Raw genomic sequence first — 19,854 nt, forward strand, 5'->3', positions numbered from 1 at the left:
TTTCAGTTACTTTTGATGGGGATTTTCCAGGTGAGTCACTGATACTAAACAATTACATTTTCAGTGTTGATTCTTCTCTTCGGATTTCTGCTAATGAGCGTCTAAGATCTTGCGCGTAATTCTCCAAGACCGTGCCAGTTCGGAGAATCGTCATTCGTGACGGAAAGTCGCGCAACGCCAGTCCAACGCCGTTTCGCTATTCTCCGATCAAGCACAAATGGCATGGTCGTCAAAGTCGCTGCGTGGCCCGGAGAATCCCTTGAGGTGGTCCAATGAGCAATGATCTGGGCTTCTGGCGATACTGCGGCCCGGACGGGCCGAAGTCCCGATGGCGTGACCTCAGTGTGGTTCTAGTGTGGTTTTAAAAATCATCAGCCAGTCGTGCTGGCTGGCGATGTGGCAGCAGGAGGTAGGGGTCGGCTTGGAGGGATACCTAGGGCTGGCGGGACTGGCACGGCCGTGGCTGGGGGGCGAGGGGGAGAGGCCCTCCAGGTTCAGGTGGGGACGTGTGGAGGACAGCCCCGCCGGCCGGGAACTGCCCGCCATGGCAAGGCGGTGCCAAAGCCATGACACCATTACGACGGCCAGGGCACTGTCTGAGCGGAAGTCTCCCGGCCTTCAGGCTGGGTACCGGACCCCCCATGGAGCGGCCCTCCCAGCCAGCGGCACCCACCGGTGGGTAGGTCCAGGGCCTCACCCACGGCAGCCCCCAATGAGTGCAATGCAATTCAACGATGGCGCTAGCAGGAGGGATGTGGCACCACTTCCTCCTCCCCTCTCTCCCGCGCTTTTGCACCCTCATCGGTATCCTCACCGACGGGGCGGGCGGGGGTGGGGGGCATGCGTGGCTGGGGCGCGGGCTGCCACCTGCCCATGGCACCTGGTTGTGGAGGGGGTCATGCGCCATTGTTAAACTTGTTGTCTACCCCCCCCCCCCCCCCCCCCCCCCCCCCCCCGGCACCCCCTGCAGATCATAATGTTTGGTCACCAGCCAGCGATGTTGGCCGCCATGGCGGGGGCCGCTGCCCTGCATGCAGCGCTGTGGTAGTGTCAGCGGAGGCGCCTCAGAGAGGCAGCAAAGTCTGCGGCAGAGGGACAAACTTCAGAGAGGCAGGTGGCAGAAGCTCAGGCTAGAGGGCCGCCCGCCCGAGAGGTGCAGGTGGAAGAGGAGGAGCAGGACCACACGAGGGCGAAGCAGAGAATGAGGATACTGATGAGGGTGCGAAAGCGGGGGAGAGAGGAGAGGAGGAAGTGGTGCCACGGCACCAGAGGGACCCGATGAGGCCTTGTGTGTACCGGCGCCGCATGTCCTTCGATGACCTCCCGGACAGGGCATGCAGGAGGAGACTCCGGATGAGCCGTGATACCGTCGCCCATATCTGCTACCTGATGGCACACCTGGCATCACATGGGACTGGGGGAGGACACCCTCTCCCTATGGCCGTCAAGGTGACGGTGGCCCTGAACATCTATGCCATGGGATCATTCCAGTCATCGAGTCTGGTATCTCACAGGAAGTGGCGCACAGGTGCATCCGTGCAGTGACTGAGGCCTGTACGACATCGCGGACCGCTGCATCCAGTTCCCTGTGGACCACGCCCACAAGGATGCTCGGGCAGCGGGCTTCGCTGCCATGGCCAGGATACCCATGGTACTGGGGGTGATTGATGAGGTGAACCATCTCATGTGGCCACCAGCGGATAACGGGGCTGTGTTCATGAACAGGAAGTGCTCCTACTCCATGAACGTTCAGGTGGTCTGCGACCACCAGATGAAGATCCTGCACGTCTGCGCCCATTATCCGGGCAGTATGCATGACTCGTTAATCCTGGCGCAATCGTTCATCCCATGTTCGAGGGACACCCCGCCCTCCCAGCTGAGGGGCTCGTTGCTGGGTGACAAGGGCTACCCGTTGCGGTTGTGGGGGGGGGGGGGGGGGTGCACATTACACCGACCGGGGCTTAATGTCCCATCACCCATCGAACAGCCTTGAGGAGGAGTTTATAGAATGTATCCGTGATAGTTTCCTAGAACAGTATGTAATGGAACCTACCAGGGAACAAGTGGTCCCAGATCTGGTCCTGTGTAATGAGACAGGATTGATTAATGATCTCATAGTGAGTGAACCTCTCGGAAGGAGCGATCATAATATGGTGGAATTTAAATTGCAGATAGAGGGTGAGAAGGTAAAATCAAACACTAGTGTTTTGCGCTGAAACAAAGGAGATTACAATGGGATGAGAGAAGAGCTAGCTAAGGTAGACTGGGAGCAAAGACTTTATGGTGGAACAGTGGAGGAACAGTGGAGAACCTTCCAAGCGATTTTTCACAGTGCTCGGCAAAGGTTTGTACCAACAAAAAGGAAGGACAGTAGAAAGAGGGAAAATCGACCGTGGATATCTAAGGAAATAAGGGAGAGTATCAAATTGGAGGAAAAAGCATACAAAGTGGCAAAGATTAGTGAGAGACCAGAGGACTGGGAAATCTTCAGGGGGCAACAGAAAGCTACTAAAAAATCTATAAACAAGAGTAAAATAGATTATGAGAGTAAACTTGCTCAGAATATAAAACAGACAGTAAAAGTTTCTCCAAATATATAAAACAAAAAAGAGTGGCTGAGGTAAATATTGGTCCTTTAGAGGATGAGAAGGGTGATTTAATAATGGGAGATGAGGAAATAGCTGAGGAACTGAACAGGTTTTTTGGGTCAGTCTTCACAGTGGAAGACACAAATAACATGCCAGTGACTCATGGAAATGAGGCTATGACAGGTGAGGACCTTGAGATGATTGTTATCACGAAGGAAGTAGTGATGAGCAAGCTAATGGGGCTAAAGGTAGACAAGTCTCCTGGCCCTGATGGAATGCATCCCAGAGTGCTAAAAGAGATGGCTAGGGAAATTGCAAATGCACTAGTGACAATTTACCTAAATTCACTAGACTCTGGCGTGATCCCGGCGGATTGGAAATTAGCAAACGTGACACCACTGTTTAAAAAAGGAGGTAGGCAGAAAGCGGGTAATTATAGGGCATTGATCCGGACGACGAGTGGTGTGCCACCCTCACGGTCAACCGATCTCGCATCCGATTCCGGCTGGACACCGGTGCTTCAGCCAACCTCATTGCGCGGTCTGACCTCGAAAGCCTCCATGTCAAGCCTACCATCCTGCTATCCGCCTGCCAGCTTCTGGACTATAATGGCAATGCCATTGTTGCCAGTGGATCTTGCCAGCTTGTGGTGTCACACCATTCATTAAAGGCTACCCTGCCATTCGAGATAGTGGGATCCACTAAAGCATTCCTGCTCGGTGCTCAGGCGTGCAAACTCCTAAACCTTGTCCAAAGGGTTCACGCCCTATCACCCGCTGATGTTTCCGCATCTCCGGATGCCGACTTTCAGACACAACTGAAGGACATCATCACCCGATACCACGGTGTATTCGAGGGCATGGGCACACTCCCATACACTTATAAAATCTTGTTAAAACCAAATGCCACGCCTGTGGTGCATGCACCTCGCCGGGTACCAGCGCCCCTCAAGGACCGCCTCAAGCAGCAGCTGCAGGACCTCCAGGACCAGGGCGTAATATCGAAAGTTACGGAACCAACTGACTGGGTCAGCTCTATGGTGTGCATTAAGAAACCATCCGCCGAACTACGCATATGCATTGATCCGAAGGACCTCAACCACAATATTATGAGAGAACATTATCGTATACCAAAGCGCGAAGAACACACCTGCGAGATGGCTCGCGCCAAATTTTTCACCAAGCTAGACACATCCAACGGGTTTTGGCAGATCCAACTTGACGCATCCAGTCAGAAGCTCTGCACCTTTAACACCCCATTTGGCCGGTATTGTTACAACCGGTTGCCGTTTGGCATCATCTCAGCATCGGAAATGTTCCACAGAATAATGGAGCAGGTAATGGAGGGCATCGAAGGGGTTCCGTATATGTAGACGACATCACCGTCTGGTCTACCACCCCACAGGAGCACATTGATCGCCTCCAACGCGTCTTCCGAAGAATCCATGAGCATGGCCTCTGCCTCAACAGAGCCAAATGCTCCTTTGGTCAAACAGAAATTAAATTCCTCGGACACCACATTTCACAGTTTGGCGTGCAGCCGGATGCTGACAAGGTGTCGGCCATTAATGCCATGAAGAGACCAGAGGACAAGAAGGCGGTCCTCCGCTTCCTGGGCATGGTCAACTTCCTGGAGAAGTTCATCCCTAACCTCGCCTCCCACACCACGGCTCTCAGGAATCTGGTTAAGAAGACAATTGAGTTCCAATGGCTCCCCGCCCACGAACAGGAATGGAGAGATCTCAGGGCGAAGCTGACCAAGGCACCGGTGTTGGCATTTTTCGATCCAGCCAAAGAGACAAAGATCTCCACGGATGCCAGTCGGTCCGGCATTGGAGCAGTGCTCCTTCAATGTGACGACACCTCCTCATGGGCTCCTGTCGCATACGCATCGCATGCAATGACGACCACCGAACAGCGCTATGCGCAAATTGAAAAAGAGCGCCTGGGCCTTCTTACCGGAGTTGTCAAATTCCACGACTATGTCTTTGGACTCCCAAAGTTCACAGTCGAGACAGACCACAGGCCATTGGTCAACATCATTCAAAAGTACCTTAATGACATGACGCCGCACCTGCAGCGCATTCCCCTTAAACTCAGGCGGTACAACTTTGAACTCGTCTACACCTCGGGTAAGGAGCTCATCGTTGCTGATGCACTCTCCCGATCTGTTACCACACCCTGCGACCCGTTGGGCTTCGTGTGCCAAATTGATGCTCAGGTGGCATTCGCCACATCCGATCTGCCCGCCACGGACGAACGACTCATCCAGATTCGTTGTGAGACGGCCAACGATCCTCTACTCCAATGTGTCATGCGCCATCTGACAGACGGATGGCTCAAGGGCCAATGCCCTCAATTCTACAACATTAAAGATGACCAGGCGGTGGTAGATGGAATTCGACTAAAGTTGGCCAGGATCACCATTCCGCACAGCATGCCGGACCTCGTCCTTGAGCACCTCCATGAGGGTCACCTGGGAGTGGAGAAGTGCCGCCGATGGGCCCGTGAGGCAGTGTACTGGCCTGGTATCAACCAGGACATTGCCAATGCCGTTCTCAACTGCCCAACATGCCAGCGCTTCCAGCTTGCTCAGCCAAGGGAGACCTTGCAGCCCCATGAGCTGTTGTCGTCCCCCTGGACCAAGGTGGGCATCGACCTGTTCCATGCCGGGACTATGTCCTCATAGTGCACTATTTCCCTAACTACCCAGAGGTAGTTAGGCTACACGACCTCACATCGACAGCGGTCATCCGAGCGTGCAAACAAATCTTCGCTCGCCATGGCATCCCGCTCACGGTCATGTCCGACAATGGCCCGTGTTTTGCTAGTCAGGAGTGGTCCAATTTTACCAAGCGATATAACTTCACGCATGTCACATCCAGTCCCCATTACCCCCAGTCCAATGGCAAAGCTGAAAAGGGGTGCACATTGTCAAACGACTCCTGTGCAAGGTGGCCGATGCGGGATCCGACTTTTACCTCGCACTACTTGCTTACAGATCAGCTGCATTGTCCACTGGTCTGTCACCGGCTCAATTGTTGATGAATCACACGTTGCGGACGACGGTGCCGGCCATTCATGTCCCGGACTCGAACAACATTTCGGTCCTTTGTCAAATGCAGTTGTCTCGGGCCCAACACAAATCGGCGTACGACGCCCATGCCACGGATCTGCCTGCTCTGGCTCCTGATGACAAGGTCCGTGTTCAACTTCCTGAAGGTGATTGGTCCGCCGCCGCTGTGGTACTCAGACAAGTGGCCCCAGGTGATTTTTGGTTTGTCTCCAAGATGGCTCTCTTCTTCGCCGAAATAGGCGGGTACTACGACTCCTTCCTCGCTCGCCCCCAGATTGTCATGCCTTGCCATGCCCTCAGGGCGAGCCCGTCACGGGGTTTTCAGATCTCCCTGTCGCTCTGCCACCCTCTGAGACTGACACAGTCCCGCCCATTCCAGAACTGGCGGCCCCTGACCCACCCTTGAGGCGGTCAACCAGAATTCGTCGCCCACCTCAGTGACTGAATTTATGAACTGCCTAAATTCATGGCCTCTTTGAACTCTTGAACTGATTGTTTTGTTACCCTGTTTTATTAACTCACTGGTTTGTACATACTGTTGTTCTAGTTATGCTTTGTGTTACATACTGTCCAACTGCACTGGACACCTTCCTATATAAATATATTAGAGTTTCTGTATATAGTCCTGTAAATATGTTCACATATGCCCCACATAGTTAGGAGAATTCACATACTACATTATTTATTGCCACGAACACACATTTTTTTTTTAAAAGGTGGATGTCATAATATACACATCAGTATATGATGGTGCAGAAACACACTGACTGACACACTGCAAGACCAATCAACACACACAATACAGCAGCCAATCACCAGTTAGGGCACGGTCACTATAAAGCCAGAGGGCACTAGTTTTCCCGCTCATTCGGGATGCAGCCTCTGAGACAGACAGAGCCCGCAGTCAGTAGCACAAACATCCACCATGTGCTAGCAGTATAGGCTGGTCAAGTTAGGCACAGGTCTTCAGTCAATCTAACATAGTGTCGACCCACAGTGCAAGTATATTTAACAGCTCATAGTTAAATAAAATAGAGTTGTACTTCTACAAGTGTTGGTAGCCTGTCTATGTTACTGCTAAGGTAAACGCAGTCTCCACAGATCCAGAGTACTCAACACATCACTGCTCACGGGCTCTGACTGTCTCAGAGGTTGGATCCCGAGAGAGCGGGAAAACTGGTGCCCTCTGGCTTTATAGTGGCCGTGTCCTGTCTGGTGATTGGCTGCTGTGTTCTGTGTGCTCACTGGTCATCCTGTGTGTCAATCACAGCCTGCTTGCACTCCATCATATACCTGGATGTATATTATGACACGTCCTCTGTGTGTCCGTCCTCTGTGGGTCCGTCCTCTGTGGGTCCGTCCTCTGTGGGTCCGTCCTCTGTGTGTCCGTCCTCTGTGTGTCCGTCCTCGGTGTGTCCGTCCCCTGTGGGTCCGTCCCCTGTGGTTCCGTCCCCTGTGGGTCCGTCCTCTGTGTGTCCGTCCTCTGTGTGTCCGTCCTCTGTGTGTCCGTCCTCTGTGTGTCCGTCCCCTGTGTGTCCATCCTCGGTTTGTCAGTCATCGGTGTGTCCATCCTTGTGTGTCCGTCCTGTGTGTGTCTGTCCTGTGTGTGTCCGTCCTGTGTGTGTCCGTCCTGTGTGTGTCCGTCCTGTGTGTGTCTGTCCTGTGTGTGTCCGTCCTGTGTGTGTCCGTCCTGTGTGTGTCCGTCCTGTGTGTGTCCGTCCTGTGTGTGTCCGTCCTGTGTGTGTCCGCCCTCTGTGGGTCCGCCCTCTGTGGGTCCGCCCTCTGTGGGTCCGCCCTCTGTGGGTCCGCCCTCTGTGGGTCCGTCCTGTGTGTGTCCGTCCTGTGTGTGTCCGTCCTCTGTGTGTCCGTCATCTGTGTGTCCGTCCTCTGTGTGTCCGTCTTCTGTGTGTCCGTCCTCTGTGTGTCCGTCCTCTGTGTGTCCGTCCTCTGTGTGTCCATCCCCTGTGTGTCCGTCCTCTGTGTGTCCGTCCTCTGTGTGCCCGTCCTCTGTGTGCCCGTCCTCTGTGTGTCCGTCCTCTGTGTGCCCGTCCTCTGTGTGCCCGTCCTCTGTGTGCCCGTCCTTGTGTGTCCGTCCTCTGTGTGTCCATCCCCTGTGGGTCCGTCCCCTGTGTGTCCATCCTGATGTGTTGGGCAGGCTGGGTCTCTGTGGACTGCATTTGATGCAGTGTGGAAAGAGACAGGCTTCCAACACTTGAAAAGATGCAAGATGATTTTATTGAACAACTAACTATATTACATGCTTAACTGCGGGTTGACATTATGCTGACTTGGCTGGAGACCTGAGGCTAGCCTGACCAGACTAACTGACTACCACATGGTGCTTGTTCTAGTTTCTGCTCACGAGCTCTGACTGTCTCAGAGGCTGGATCCCGAGAGAGCGGGAAAACTGGTGCCCTCTGGCTTTATAGTGGCCGTGTCCTGTCTGGTGATTGGCTGCTGTGTTCTGTGTGCTCACTGGTCATCCTGTGTGTCAATCACTGCCTGTCTGCACTCCATCATATACCTGGATGTATATTATGATATCTCCCCCCCTTTAAAAAAAAAGATATGTGTACAGGTTAATAAATAATGAATATGTGCACAAAAAGCTGACTATATACAGAATATGCTAACTTATATACATGGGAAGGTGTCTAGTGCCGATAGAGGGCAGATAATACCTGATAAAAAACTATATGTACAGATGTCAAAACGATGAGAGAACAAAGTAATGCAACATTCAGTCTATAAATTCAGTCTCTGTGGCGGGCGGTGAATTCTAGTTGACCGCCTCAAGGGTGGGTCAGGGGCCGCCTGCACCTGAATGGGTGGAAATGCCTCCAAAGCTGCGGTTGTAGAGGTCGGTAGAATAAGTGGAAGATCGGTGGCCTCGTGGAAGGATGCGACCTGAGGAAGCAGTGTGCGAGGCGGGACACCACGGTCGGGTGGCGGGCGTGGAATTCTGTGCAGTGCCTGCCTTATTCGCCGGAGAAAGGAGCCATCAGAGATGCGCACGAGGAACGACCTCGGGGCCACTTGCTTAACCACCACAGCCGTGGCGGACCAGCCACCGCCAGGCAGCTGAACACGAACTTGGTCAGCAGAGACCAGCTCGGGGAGATCTGCGGCATGGGCATCGTATGCCGACGCGCATTGGGCCTGAGACTGCTGCATCCTCTTTATATGACCGGGAAGTTGTCAAGGTCCGGAATGTGGATAGCTGGCACCGTCGTTCGCAGCGTGTAGTTCATGAGGAGCTGTGCTGGGGACAGCCCAGTGGACTGAGGGGTCGCTCTATCAGCCAACAGCGCCAGGTTGAAATCAGAACCCGAGTCAGCAGCTTTGCACAATAGTCTTTTAACGATGTGGACCCCTTTTTCGGCCTTCCCATTCGACTGGGGGTAGTGGGGGATGGATGTGATGTGCCGAAAGTTGTACAGCCGATCAAAATTGGACCACTTCTGGCTGAAGAAACAGGGGCCGTTGTCATTCATCACCGTGAGTGGGATCCCATGTCGGGCAAAAGTTTCCTTGCATGCCTTGATTACCGCCACCGACGTGAGGACATACAGTGTGACCACTTCGGAGTAGTTGGAAAAGTAGTCCACCAGGAGGGCATAGTCACGCCCCTTGGCATGGAACAGGTCAACACCAACTTTGCACCATGGGGAGGTGACCATTTCATGCGGCTGTAGAATCTCTTTAGGCTGGGCCGGCTGGTACCGTTGACATGTCGGGCAATTGAGGACCATATTGGCGACACCTTGGCTGATGCCTGGCCAGTATACTGCCTCTCGGGCTCGACAGCGATATTTCCCAACCCCCAGGTGACCCTCGTGGATTTGGCCAAGAACCAAATCTCGCATACTCTGCGGGATCACAATTCTGTCAAGCTTCATAAGGATGCACTGTCACTGTTAGATCGTCCTTGACATTATAAAATTGGGGACGCTGCCGCTTTTGCTATCTATTCGTGAGGTGCTGCATCACCCGCTGGAGCAGAGGATCCCTGGCCGTCTCCTCACGAATTTGCACAACCCTCTCTTCAGTGGCCGGAAAGTTGGAGGCACAGAATTGGACCTGCGCGTCTATTTGCCAGACAAAGTCAGTCTGCTCACACGGTATGGTGATAGATCTGGAGAGTGCATCGGCAACAATGAGCTCTTTGCCCGGGGTGTACACCAGGTCTAAATCGTAGCGGCGGAGATTGAGGAGGATGCGTTGTAACTGTGGCGTCATGTCATTGAGGTCTTTGTGGATGATGTGAACCAATGGCCTGTGGTCCTTCTCGACCGTGAATTTGGGGAGTCCATACACATAATCATGGAACTTGTCGATCCCTGTAAGGAGTCCCAGGCATTCTTTTTCAATCTGAGCGTATAGTTGCTCAGTGGGCATCATGGCTCTCAAGGCATATGTACCCGGGGCCCAGGAGGAGGAGTCATCCCTTTGGAGGAGCACTGCCCCAATGCCATCCTGGCTCGCGTCAGTGGATATTTTTGTTTCCTTGGCGGGGTCGAAAAATGCCAGCACCGGGGCCTTGGTGAGTTTTGCGCTAAGCTCACGCCATTCTTGTTCATGAGCGGGTAGCCACTGGAAGTCCGTCGTTTTTTTTACGAGATGGCGGAGGGCTGTGGTGTGTGACGCCAAGTTGAGGATGAACTTCCCAAGGAAGTTGACCATCCCTAGAAAGCGGAGGACCGCCTTCTTGTCCTCCGGGGTCTTCATGGCGTTGATCGACGAAACCTTGTCCGCATCTGGCTGCATGCTGTGCTGCGAGATGTGGTCGCCAAGGAATTTGATTTCTGATTGACCGAATGAGCATTTGGCTCTGTTGAGTCGGAGGCCATGCTCGTAGATCCTGTGGAACACCCATTTGAGGCGATTGATGTGCTCTTGGGGAGTTGTGGACCATATTATGACGTCGTTGACGTACACTCACACCTCCTCGATGCCCTCCATCATTTGTTCCATTATGCGGTGGAACACCTCTGAGGTGGAGATGATGCCAAAGGGCATTCGGTTGTAACAGTAGCGACCGAACGGGGTGTTGAATGTGCACTGCTTGCGACTGGACGCGTCCGGCTGTATCTGCCAAAATCCCTTGGAGGCGTCCAGCTTCGTGAAGAATTCGGCATGCGCCATCTCGCTGGTTCGTTCTTCTCGTTTAGGTATTGGATAGTGTTCTCTCATGATGTTGCATTTCAAATCTTTGGGGTCGATACAAATTCGAAGTTCCCCTGACGGCCTCGTGACACAAACCATGGAGCTAACCCAGTCCGTGGGTTCCGTGACCTTTGAAATGACGCCCTGGTCCTGGAGGTCTTGCAGCTGCTGCTTGAGGTGGTCCTTGAGGGGTGCCGGCACCCGGCGCGGTGAGTGAACCACAGGAGTGGCATTTGGCTTCAGTAGGATTTTGTATCGGTATGGGAGCGTGCCCATTCCTTCGAACACGCTATGGTATTGCGCTATGATGTCATCGAGTTGAGCCTGGAAGCTATCATCTGGCGAGGCTGGTTCCTGTGCAGACGACATGGTGTGAACCCGCTGCACTAGGTTCAGGAGTTTGCAGGCCCGAGCACCGAGCAGGGAAGCCCTGTTTGTTCCTACGATTTCAAATCGCACGTTGTTTTTAATGACCTATTGGGCACCGCAAGCTGGCACGAGCCACTGGCAGCAATGGCATTGCCATTGTAGTCGAGGACTTGGCAGGCCATTGGAAGAATGCTTGGTTTGACACGGATGGTGTTGAGGTCAGACTTTGAAATTAGATTTGCTGAAGCACCGGTGTCCAGCTTGAAACTTATGCAAGCCTTGTTAACCATAAGGGTAGCACACCACTCATCGTTTGGATCAATGCTCAGGATTGGGAGTTGTTCCACGGTCGTTGAGAAAGGCAGCGCATGCTTAGTGATGATGACCACCCGGAAAGGGGATTTGAGGCCCTCAGCGTCGGGATTTGGTACACTGTCGGGGTCGGAATCTGTCACGGGCTGTTGCACTGATAGGATGCTCCTGCGCTGTGGTTGGGATCGCTGTGTGCTGGGCAGTGGAGCAGATCTGCAAAGGGCTGCGTAGTGGCCAAGCTTACCGCACTAGAGATAGCGTCAAGATTTAGCAAGACATTGCCGCTTTAAATGGGTGGGGCCACAATTGGAACACGTCATGCGCCGACGTCAGGACGTTCCGTGCGCCACTGCTCATGCGCAGTGCGGTCAAACAATGTGCACACTTGCGCGGGCTGGTTGTCGGTCTTGCCGTCCCCTTGGTCGTGGCGCGCATGCGCTGGAGCCCAGGAAAAGTGCGCAAAATGGAGGCTAAGGTTAATAAAAGTTAAAGTGACTCCTAAGAGGGAATCCTACAGGCTGGGAGTTAATAGGGGCTGCTTAGCTCACTGGGCTAAATCGCTGGCATTGAAAGCAGATCAAGGCAAGCTAGCAGCACGGTACGATTCCCATAACAGCCTCCCCGAACAGGTGCCGGAATGTGGCGACTAGGGGCTTTTCACAGTAACTTCATTTGAAGCCTACTCGTGACAATAAACGATTTCCATTTTTCATTTCAATAGAACATAGAACAATACAGCACAGAACAGGCCCTTTGGCCCACAATGTTGTGCCGAACCTTTGTCCTAGGTTAATCATAGATTATCATAGAATTTACAGTGCAGAAGGAGGCCATTTGGCCATTGAGTCTGCACCAGCTCTTGGAAAGAGCACCCTACCCAAGGTCAACACCTCCACCCTATCCCCATAACCTAGTAACCCCACCCAACACTAAGGGCAATTTTGGACACTAAGGACAATTTAGCATGGCCAATCCACCTAACCCGCACATCTTTGAACTGTGGGAGGAAACCGGAGCACCCGGAGGAAACCCACGCACACACGGGGAGGATGTGCAGACTCCGCACAGACAGTAACCCAAGCCGGAATCGAACCTGGGACCCTGGAGCTGTGAAGCAATTGTACTATCCACAATGATACCTTGCTGCCTTTAAGAACAAATTAATCTATACTCCATTATTCTACCGTAATCCATATACCTATCCAATAGTCCTTGAGCTTACCAGTCTGTTTCACACTGTCCCCTCCAACAATATGGCCCCTCTCATCATATTCTGACTGAATGTTTTTGCCAGAGGATCTCCATTAGCAGACACCAGTGGTTTCGACCCTTAAGAATACTGGGTGGACACCCTGATGCAATGACCATGACATCAGAAGCAAGGACACTTTCATATTATTTTTATTCCTATTATTTTACCCCTTCCCCTGCCTCTGTGTGACTTTGTCTTGTGTGTGTTTGGGTAGAGGGTGGGACAATAGAAGTGGGGGATAGTAGATTAGCTGGTCGTTACTCCATTGTAATTGTTGCACATTTCAACTTTGATCCTGTTATAACTAAACAGTTATTGTGTTCAACTTAACCAAAAAACGAAACAGGCAGGAACAGAATCTTGAATTCACTCTCCTGCAGGAGAAGAAGAGTGAATTCTGATTCATTCAAATCTGTGTATTTGTATCTGAATGCTAAATGATAATTACATGATACAAATTTCATTTGTACTATTTTGACTCCATCTGGTTCTGTGGTTAGTGTGCTAATCATCATACTGGTGATAAAATAAACAAGAGGAATACAGAAAAAATAATAATTCTCACCCTGCAAGCATGTTACCTGTGTGCCCCGATGGGGCGTTCTCTACAGGAATGTTGGTGTCGGGAAAACTAATGTCATAATTGCGGAAAGAAAGGTCGCATAACAAAGGCTTGCTGAGCAAAAAGAATCCCCAAACCTCGAAGATGGATAAACACAAGATCACACCTAGCTCGACAAGAAATGTCTAAAGATTGACTGAAAACAATGAAAATTCCCAGGAAGGTCTAGGAAGGCCAAAGAACCAAAATTCTGTGTATTATCGATGCACTGTGATTTTGGGTCCAACCAAAATTGAATGGGAACTAAATAAAAGTGGAAGGAGATACGGGAGAAGCAATATCCCTAATCTGTGAACATCTATATCAACAAAAGCTCAAGAACTTACCATTAAAACTGTCTGATATAATCCTGAGAACGTACATGGAAGAGTGGTTCTAGTGAAGGGTCATATCTTGGTGCAAGTTGAAGTAAATGGTCAATCTTTAAAAAAAAAGAATTTAGAGTACCCGATTCTTTTTTTTCCAATTAAGGGGAAATTTAGCTTGGTCATTCCACCTACCCTGCATTTTTGGGTTGTGGGGGTGAAACCTACGCAACACGGGGAGAATGTGCAAACTCCACACGGACGAAGCCAGGATGGAACCTGGGTCCTTGGCGCCGTGAAGCAGCACTGTGCCACCGTGGCACCTGTGTAAATGGTCAATCTGCAAAACTTTCATTACATATGGTAAAAGGAAATGTTGCTGCAATTGTAGGAAGATATTCATTGAACTCAATCAAACTAAATCGGTAAGCTTTGAACCAACTGGTTGATGTAAAGAACACATTACGGAAACTCTTAGATAAGTACAAGAAGAAATTTGAAAACACTTTCGAGGAAATGACCAGAGTTGAGGCATAAATTAATATAAAAGCTGATAGCACCCCAAAATGTTTAATATGCTATCAAACCAAAAGTTGAAGTGGAAATTGGCAAATTGATCAAAGTGATCAAGAGTGTGACGAAGAATTATTGGGCAACTCCAACTGTTCCCTTACCAAACCAGATGGCTCAGTAAGAACCTGTGGGAGCTAAATTGATGATCAACCTGGTGCTGTATGCCAACCAGAATCCCTTACAATTAATAGAGGACCTATTTGCTGGACTGTTGGGTGGACAGCAGTTCAGCAAGATAGATTTTTCCCAAGCTTCCCTCCAGTCAAAGGTAGCAGCTGAGTTGCAACATCTTCTAACAATTATAACAAACAAAGGACTGCTCAGGTGCAAGCGCCCACCATTTGGAATTACGTCTGCACTGGTCCTATTCCAAACGTCCATGGACCAAATCCTTAGTGGCCTCAATGGTATTCAAAGTTATTTGGACGACATCTTAATTACCGGCAGGACTGAACAGAAGCGCCTAAAGAATTTAAAAGACATATTGGAGATTCTTGAAAGATGCAATCTTCGTGTCGAGAGAGAGAAATAGTAAGCAATCTTGACCATGTAATTGATAAGGATGGGCTCTACAAGGATCCTCAGAAAATGACTGTGATTTTAGATGCTCAAGACTGCTCAATATATCGCAAATTGAGATATTTTTCGGGACTCATCACTTAATATGGAAAATTCATTCCAAATCTCGCTACCATATTAAATCCACTCCATGCATATCGCCGGGCCAAAGGGCCCTGCCGACGGAGAATTCCACTGCTAAAGTTTTAGTCCTTTTCTACCTTAAGTTAAAAATACAACTCAGATTTGATGCATGGGATGGGTGCCGTTGTCTCTCATATATTCCAACTGAAGGCGAAAGAACAATAGCTTTCACTCTGAGAACTTTCGTAAGTGCTGAACAGAATTATGCTCAATTGGAAAAAGAAGGCTTGAGTATAATCTTTGATATGAAAATATTTCTTCGCTACTTGTATGGAAGATATTTAAACTTGTTAACAGACCACAGACCTTTGACAACGATTTCTAGTCTCTACAAAGGAATAATGCTTCAAGCTGCGCGTCGTTTGCAGAGTTTGTCCCTCATCTTATCAGTGCATAATTACGAGATTAAATACAGAAGATCGGAGCAACATGTGAATCACGTTTACCAATTCAGGACAAAACCGAATCAAAGGAGATCTATGTGAACTATGTGGACTTTTCCCAGGTTGATAGTACCTATAATAGCCTCTCAAATGCAAAGACACACAAGGTCAGATCTGGTGATGGGGAAGTTCATGGACATGATCTTGAAAGGTTTTCCACTGGATAAGCAGAGGAGCAATCCGGAATTCCAGCGTACTGAACAAGGGAACTTGAATTAACAATATATATTGGAGCACTTATACATCAGATCTAAGTCATCATTCCTCCATGTTTGTGAAGCTGTACGTATGAAAGACCCTCGCAAGGAGTTATTTCTGGTGGCCAGGACTAGACTCAAAATTGAAGAAAGACTAGGTCAATGTCAATCTTGTGCTAGGATACAAAATACTCCACACCTTCAGCCACTTTACCCTTGGGATTGGCCAAAACAACCGTGGCAAAGAGCACAAATAGATTTCAGGGGCCAATTGCAGGATATACATTTCTTGTCCAAGTGGATGAACATTCCAAATGGCCTGAAACAATGATGATGGTCGACAACTGAAGAAAAGTCAATCAAACGGCTGGACAAATATTTGCACAGTTTGACAAACCGGAATAATTAGTTGGCGATAATGGGACTCAGTTCACATCAAAGACTATCAAAGAAACAATGGCAAACAGCATATAAAAACTCATGATCCTTTCACCAATGGACTGGCGGAGAAGTTGATACAGCCATTGAAGAATGCCAGATATGGTTTCACCCCCACAACTCAAAGTTGTGCAGGGTAGGTGGATTGGTCACGCTAAAATGGCCCCTTAATTGGAAAACATTAATTTGCTACACTAAATTTATATTTTAAAAAAGACTGCCGAATATGTATAGAGCTGGGGGGGGGGGGGGGGGGGGGGGGGGGGATGGAGGGAGAGAGTGGCAGAGATAGGGTATTGTATCGGTAGAGATGGATATGGGTGGGGGTCTCGATGGCGGCGGGGGTTGGGTTCCAGTGTTTACTCACTAACCAGCCTCTGGAGTAAAGCCCCCCCTCCCTCTTCACCAGGATGCTTTGGTGTGTTTAAATAATTAATTACTGGGACAGTCACAAGGTGTTTGCACCTTCATTTCATTTTAAATCTGTCCCCATTTTGGTCAGTGTTTAATAATGGGGTGAATGAATTTATAAAATAGTGTTCTTCCCTGTTCGCCTCAACCTTAGGATTCTAAATATAAGTGAGAGACAGGAGTCATGATATCTTACTGCATCTCTCTGTTTTAATAATGCTTTGCTTTACTTCAATCGATGTCCACTTTTCTCTGTCTCTGAGGGAGATGTTATTTGGAAGTTTGGATGATGCAAAGAGAGAATCATTTTGCTTTGTTTTCACCGTCTCTCCATTTTCCTCATATGCACCCCCCTCCTCCTCTCTCCAGCTATTTCTATCTTTATTTCATCCAGCAATAACATTTTTAAAACACCCAAAAAATACATATCGGGTAGCACGGTGGCACAATGATTAGCACTGCTGCCTCATAGTGCCAGGGACCCAGGTTCAATTCTGACCTTGGGTGACTGTGTGGAGTTTGCACTTTCTCCCCGTGTCTGTGGGGTTTCCTTCAGGCATGCCGGTTTCCTCCCACAGTCCAAGGATGTGCAGGTTGGGTGGATTGGCCACACTAAATTGTCCCTTAGTGTCCAAAAGGTTAGGTGGGGTTACGGGGATGGGGTGCTCTTTCAAAGGATCGGTGCAGACTCGATGGGCCAGATGGCCTCCTTCTGCACTGCAGGAATTCTATGATTCTAAATTGCCACAGCAACTCTCATTCAGAGACATCCCAAAGCATTATACAGCCAAGATTATTTTTGAAGTCAGTGCTGTTTTGTCAGTGAATATAGCAATGAGCTGTTCTATTTTCACTGCTGTTCGCTGAGAGGCAAATATTGGTCTGAACAACATCCACTGCTCTTCATCAGTTCATGTCATGGGATCTTTTTCATCACCTGAGAGAACAGATAGAAACACAGGTTCAGTGACTTAAAATAGTAACAAAAACAAGGATTCTAACTGGCAACTGAAGAGTATATCAATTCTCTGAGAAGATGATGCAATTATTTGTTTGCCCTCTATAGAACATGAACATGGCTGTGTCTTCAGGATTCTGAAATAGAACGGTTGCTGTGAGAAATGGGGAAATGAAGTGTTACAATTCATGCAACTTTAAAATCTTCTTAGTTCGTTATAACTACTAACCACAATTTCCAAACATTCTCCCATTCTATTGCCAACTCCTTGATAATATTGTTCTGATCTTTTTCTAATTGTTAACATTTCTGCCCAGTAGGGAACAATCTCTAACATGGCCTTCACCCTTCGTTGCTTCTAGATCTGATTGTCGGCAAAAAATACCCAGGACCCAGTCTCAAAATTCAATTCCTTCCCAATCTGCTTATCCAAATCGATATGAAAATTATAAACCCCATTAAAATCACTCAAGGTGAGATTCTCCAGCCAGCCTATCACTGGGGCCATCTGATTTCGCCAAAAGTCAATGGACGTTTGCGTGGCCCACCGTATCCCCGGTGACTGGTCCCACCATGGATGGGCTGGTTACTCCCGGCATTGGTCTTTGTTGCGTGCTTTCCTAATCATTGCTAAATTTTGTGGTGAAAATAGCAGGAATGGCTGAAAATCCTAAATCCCGTTTCCCCAACACAGCATTTCCTTTGTTTGTGGGACTGGGGCTGGAGTCAGGTCAGGGTTCAGGCATGTGTATTTTATGAAGTTAGCGGGCCATTTAAATCATCAGCTGCCTCCACAGAAATGGGGTTTTGGTAGGCCAGGGATGTGACCTGGCATGTGCAGGCTACTCCAGGTAAGAGTTTATCTGAATTTAGTGGATTTGTTTTGAACAGTCAGAGATGGAGGTAAAATCCCCCTTCGGTTATGGCTGCAGCACAACTTTGGAAGAGGTAAGGCACACTTTAGGATTCCTAAAAGTAGGCATGATTATGCATTAAAGTTAAGAAAATCATTGTGAATGAATTTTGAAGCTGTAAACGCTGTCAAAAAAACATCAAAACCCATTAGACCCGTCACAACACAGTTGTGGGTTGTTATTCTTGAATCTTTGCTGCAATAACTGATTTTACAAACTAACATTATCATTGTGAGGTTCCTATTTAGTAAACAGTATGATTGACAACACCAAATGTTGATTTTCATAAGACCTCAGTTAAAGGACTTTCTACATATTAGTTTGTTTTTTTATCAATGAAGGTGATTTTTGTTTAAAGTAGTAACAATATCCATGGACAAAACTTTATTTTATGTCAGCCTGGTTTCTGAGGTTTGGGCATGGTGAGTTGGCATTGAGGGGGTTAGGGCAAAGGGTGGTGGGTGGGGGGCATGGGTTGCCATGGGACAATAAAGGGTCATGGAGGAGGGCCATAAAAGGACATTGGAATGGGTGGGGGACATTGGGTGGTGTGGGGTATGATGGTACATGGGGTTGAGGTAGATAGAGAGGCATGCGTTTCATAGAGGACAATGAGGGAACAATGGGGATGGGTAGGTAATTATGGCATGGATTGACATGGATGGGGAAAATGAGGGGCTGGTGAGGACTGAAGGGCACTGTTTTTGTTTTAATTATTTTAAAAATTAAATTAACCAATATGTCAGAGTAGAGAGGTAAGCCTTCCACCCTGCCTCCCTCTGCACCCGGCAACCTCTGCACTTGTTCCGGGGAGATGGCCCTAACCTCTCATCCAGCCTGCTCCCTGGAACAAAAATCGGGACTGCAGATGTGTCATTTTTAAAGGTTGGCTTTGCAGAGCTGAGAATTCTCCCAGCTCTGCGTATTCGACCAGGAGTACAAATTGACTGGGCCGTTGATTCCAAAGATTAACCAGCCCTGTATCTGCTCTACACTAACTGGTCAGAGATTTTTCTCACAGTAGATCTCTGTTGAATTTGCCAAGTTAACTTTTTATTTCTAAGATGGTGTCATATTTTCAGAAGAGGGCTTTCCCAGGCACTGGGGAATGAATGGAGGGAGCGGACATCTAACCATCTGTGGTGATTAGAGAGACATGTTTGGGTGCAATTTAACCATTGCATTGTGTTCGGTGTGAATTTGGGTGCGCCAGCTAAGAAGCAGGAAAATTGAGATCTGCGCCGGGTGGAAATCAATTTGCCATCTAACTAGCCCGCTCCCAATGGCAAATTCCAGATTGTTCCCAAATGTGGTGAGCATATCTTTGACCCCAATTTGCATCAATTTCCATCTCATTAACGAGATTGAAGTTGAATGTAACGGCCTCCCACTAATTAACTGGTTCCCCTTCAGGAAATCACATTGGTGTTGCTCAGCACGCCTTGTTAAAAGCGTGAAGCTGGCATAATGGCTGCTGAGGGGAAGTGAGGTGGTGAGTAGCCATTTCCATTATCAGGCATGTAGCCCCA

The 19,854-nt window shown here is 49.2% G+C and overlaps 1 protein-coding gene across 1 annotated transcript in view; it reads left to right on the forward strand.

The window, feature by feature from the left end:
• The window catches only part of LOC119953397 (procathepsin L-like), a 107,891-nt gene continuing 88,037 nt past the window's right edge, over positions 1–19,854 (forward strand). Inside the window, exon 1 of the mRNA XM_038777633.1 lies at positions 1–30. Coding sequence (XP_038633561.1) covers positions 16–30 — 15 coding nt within the window. The 5' untranslated portion in view covers positions 1–15. The remainder of the gene's footprint in view (positions 31–19,854) is intronic.

The sequence above is a fragment of the Scyliorhinus canicula genome, chromosome 18 (assembly GCF_902713615.1).
Source record: "Scyliorhinus canicula chromosome 18, sScyCan1.1, whole genome shotgun sequence".
Lineage (NCBI taxonomy): Eukaryota > Metazoa > Chordata > Chondrichthyes > Carcharhiniformes > Scyliorhinidae > Scyliorhinus > Scyliorhinus canicula.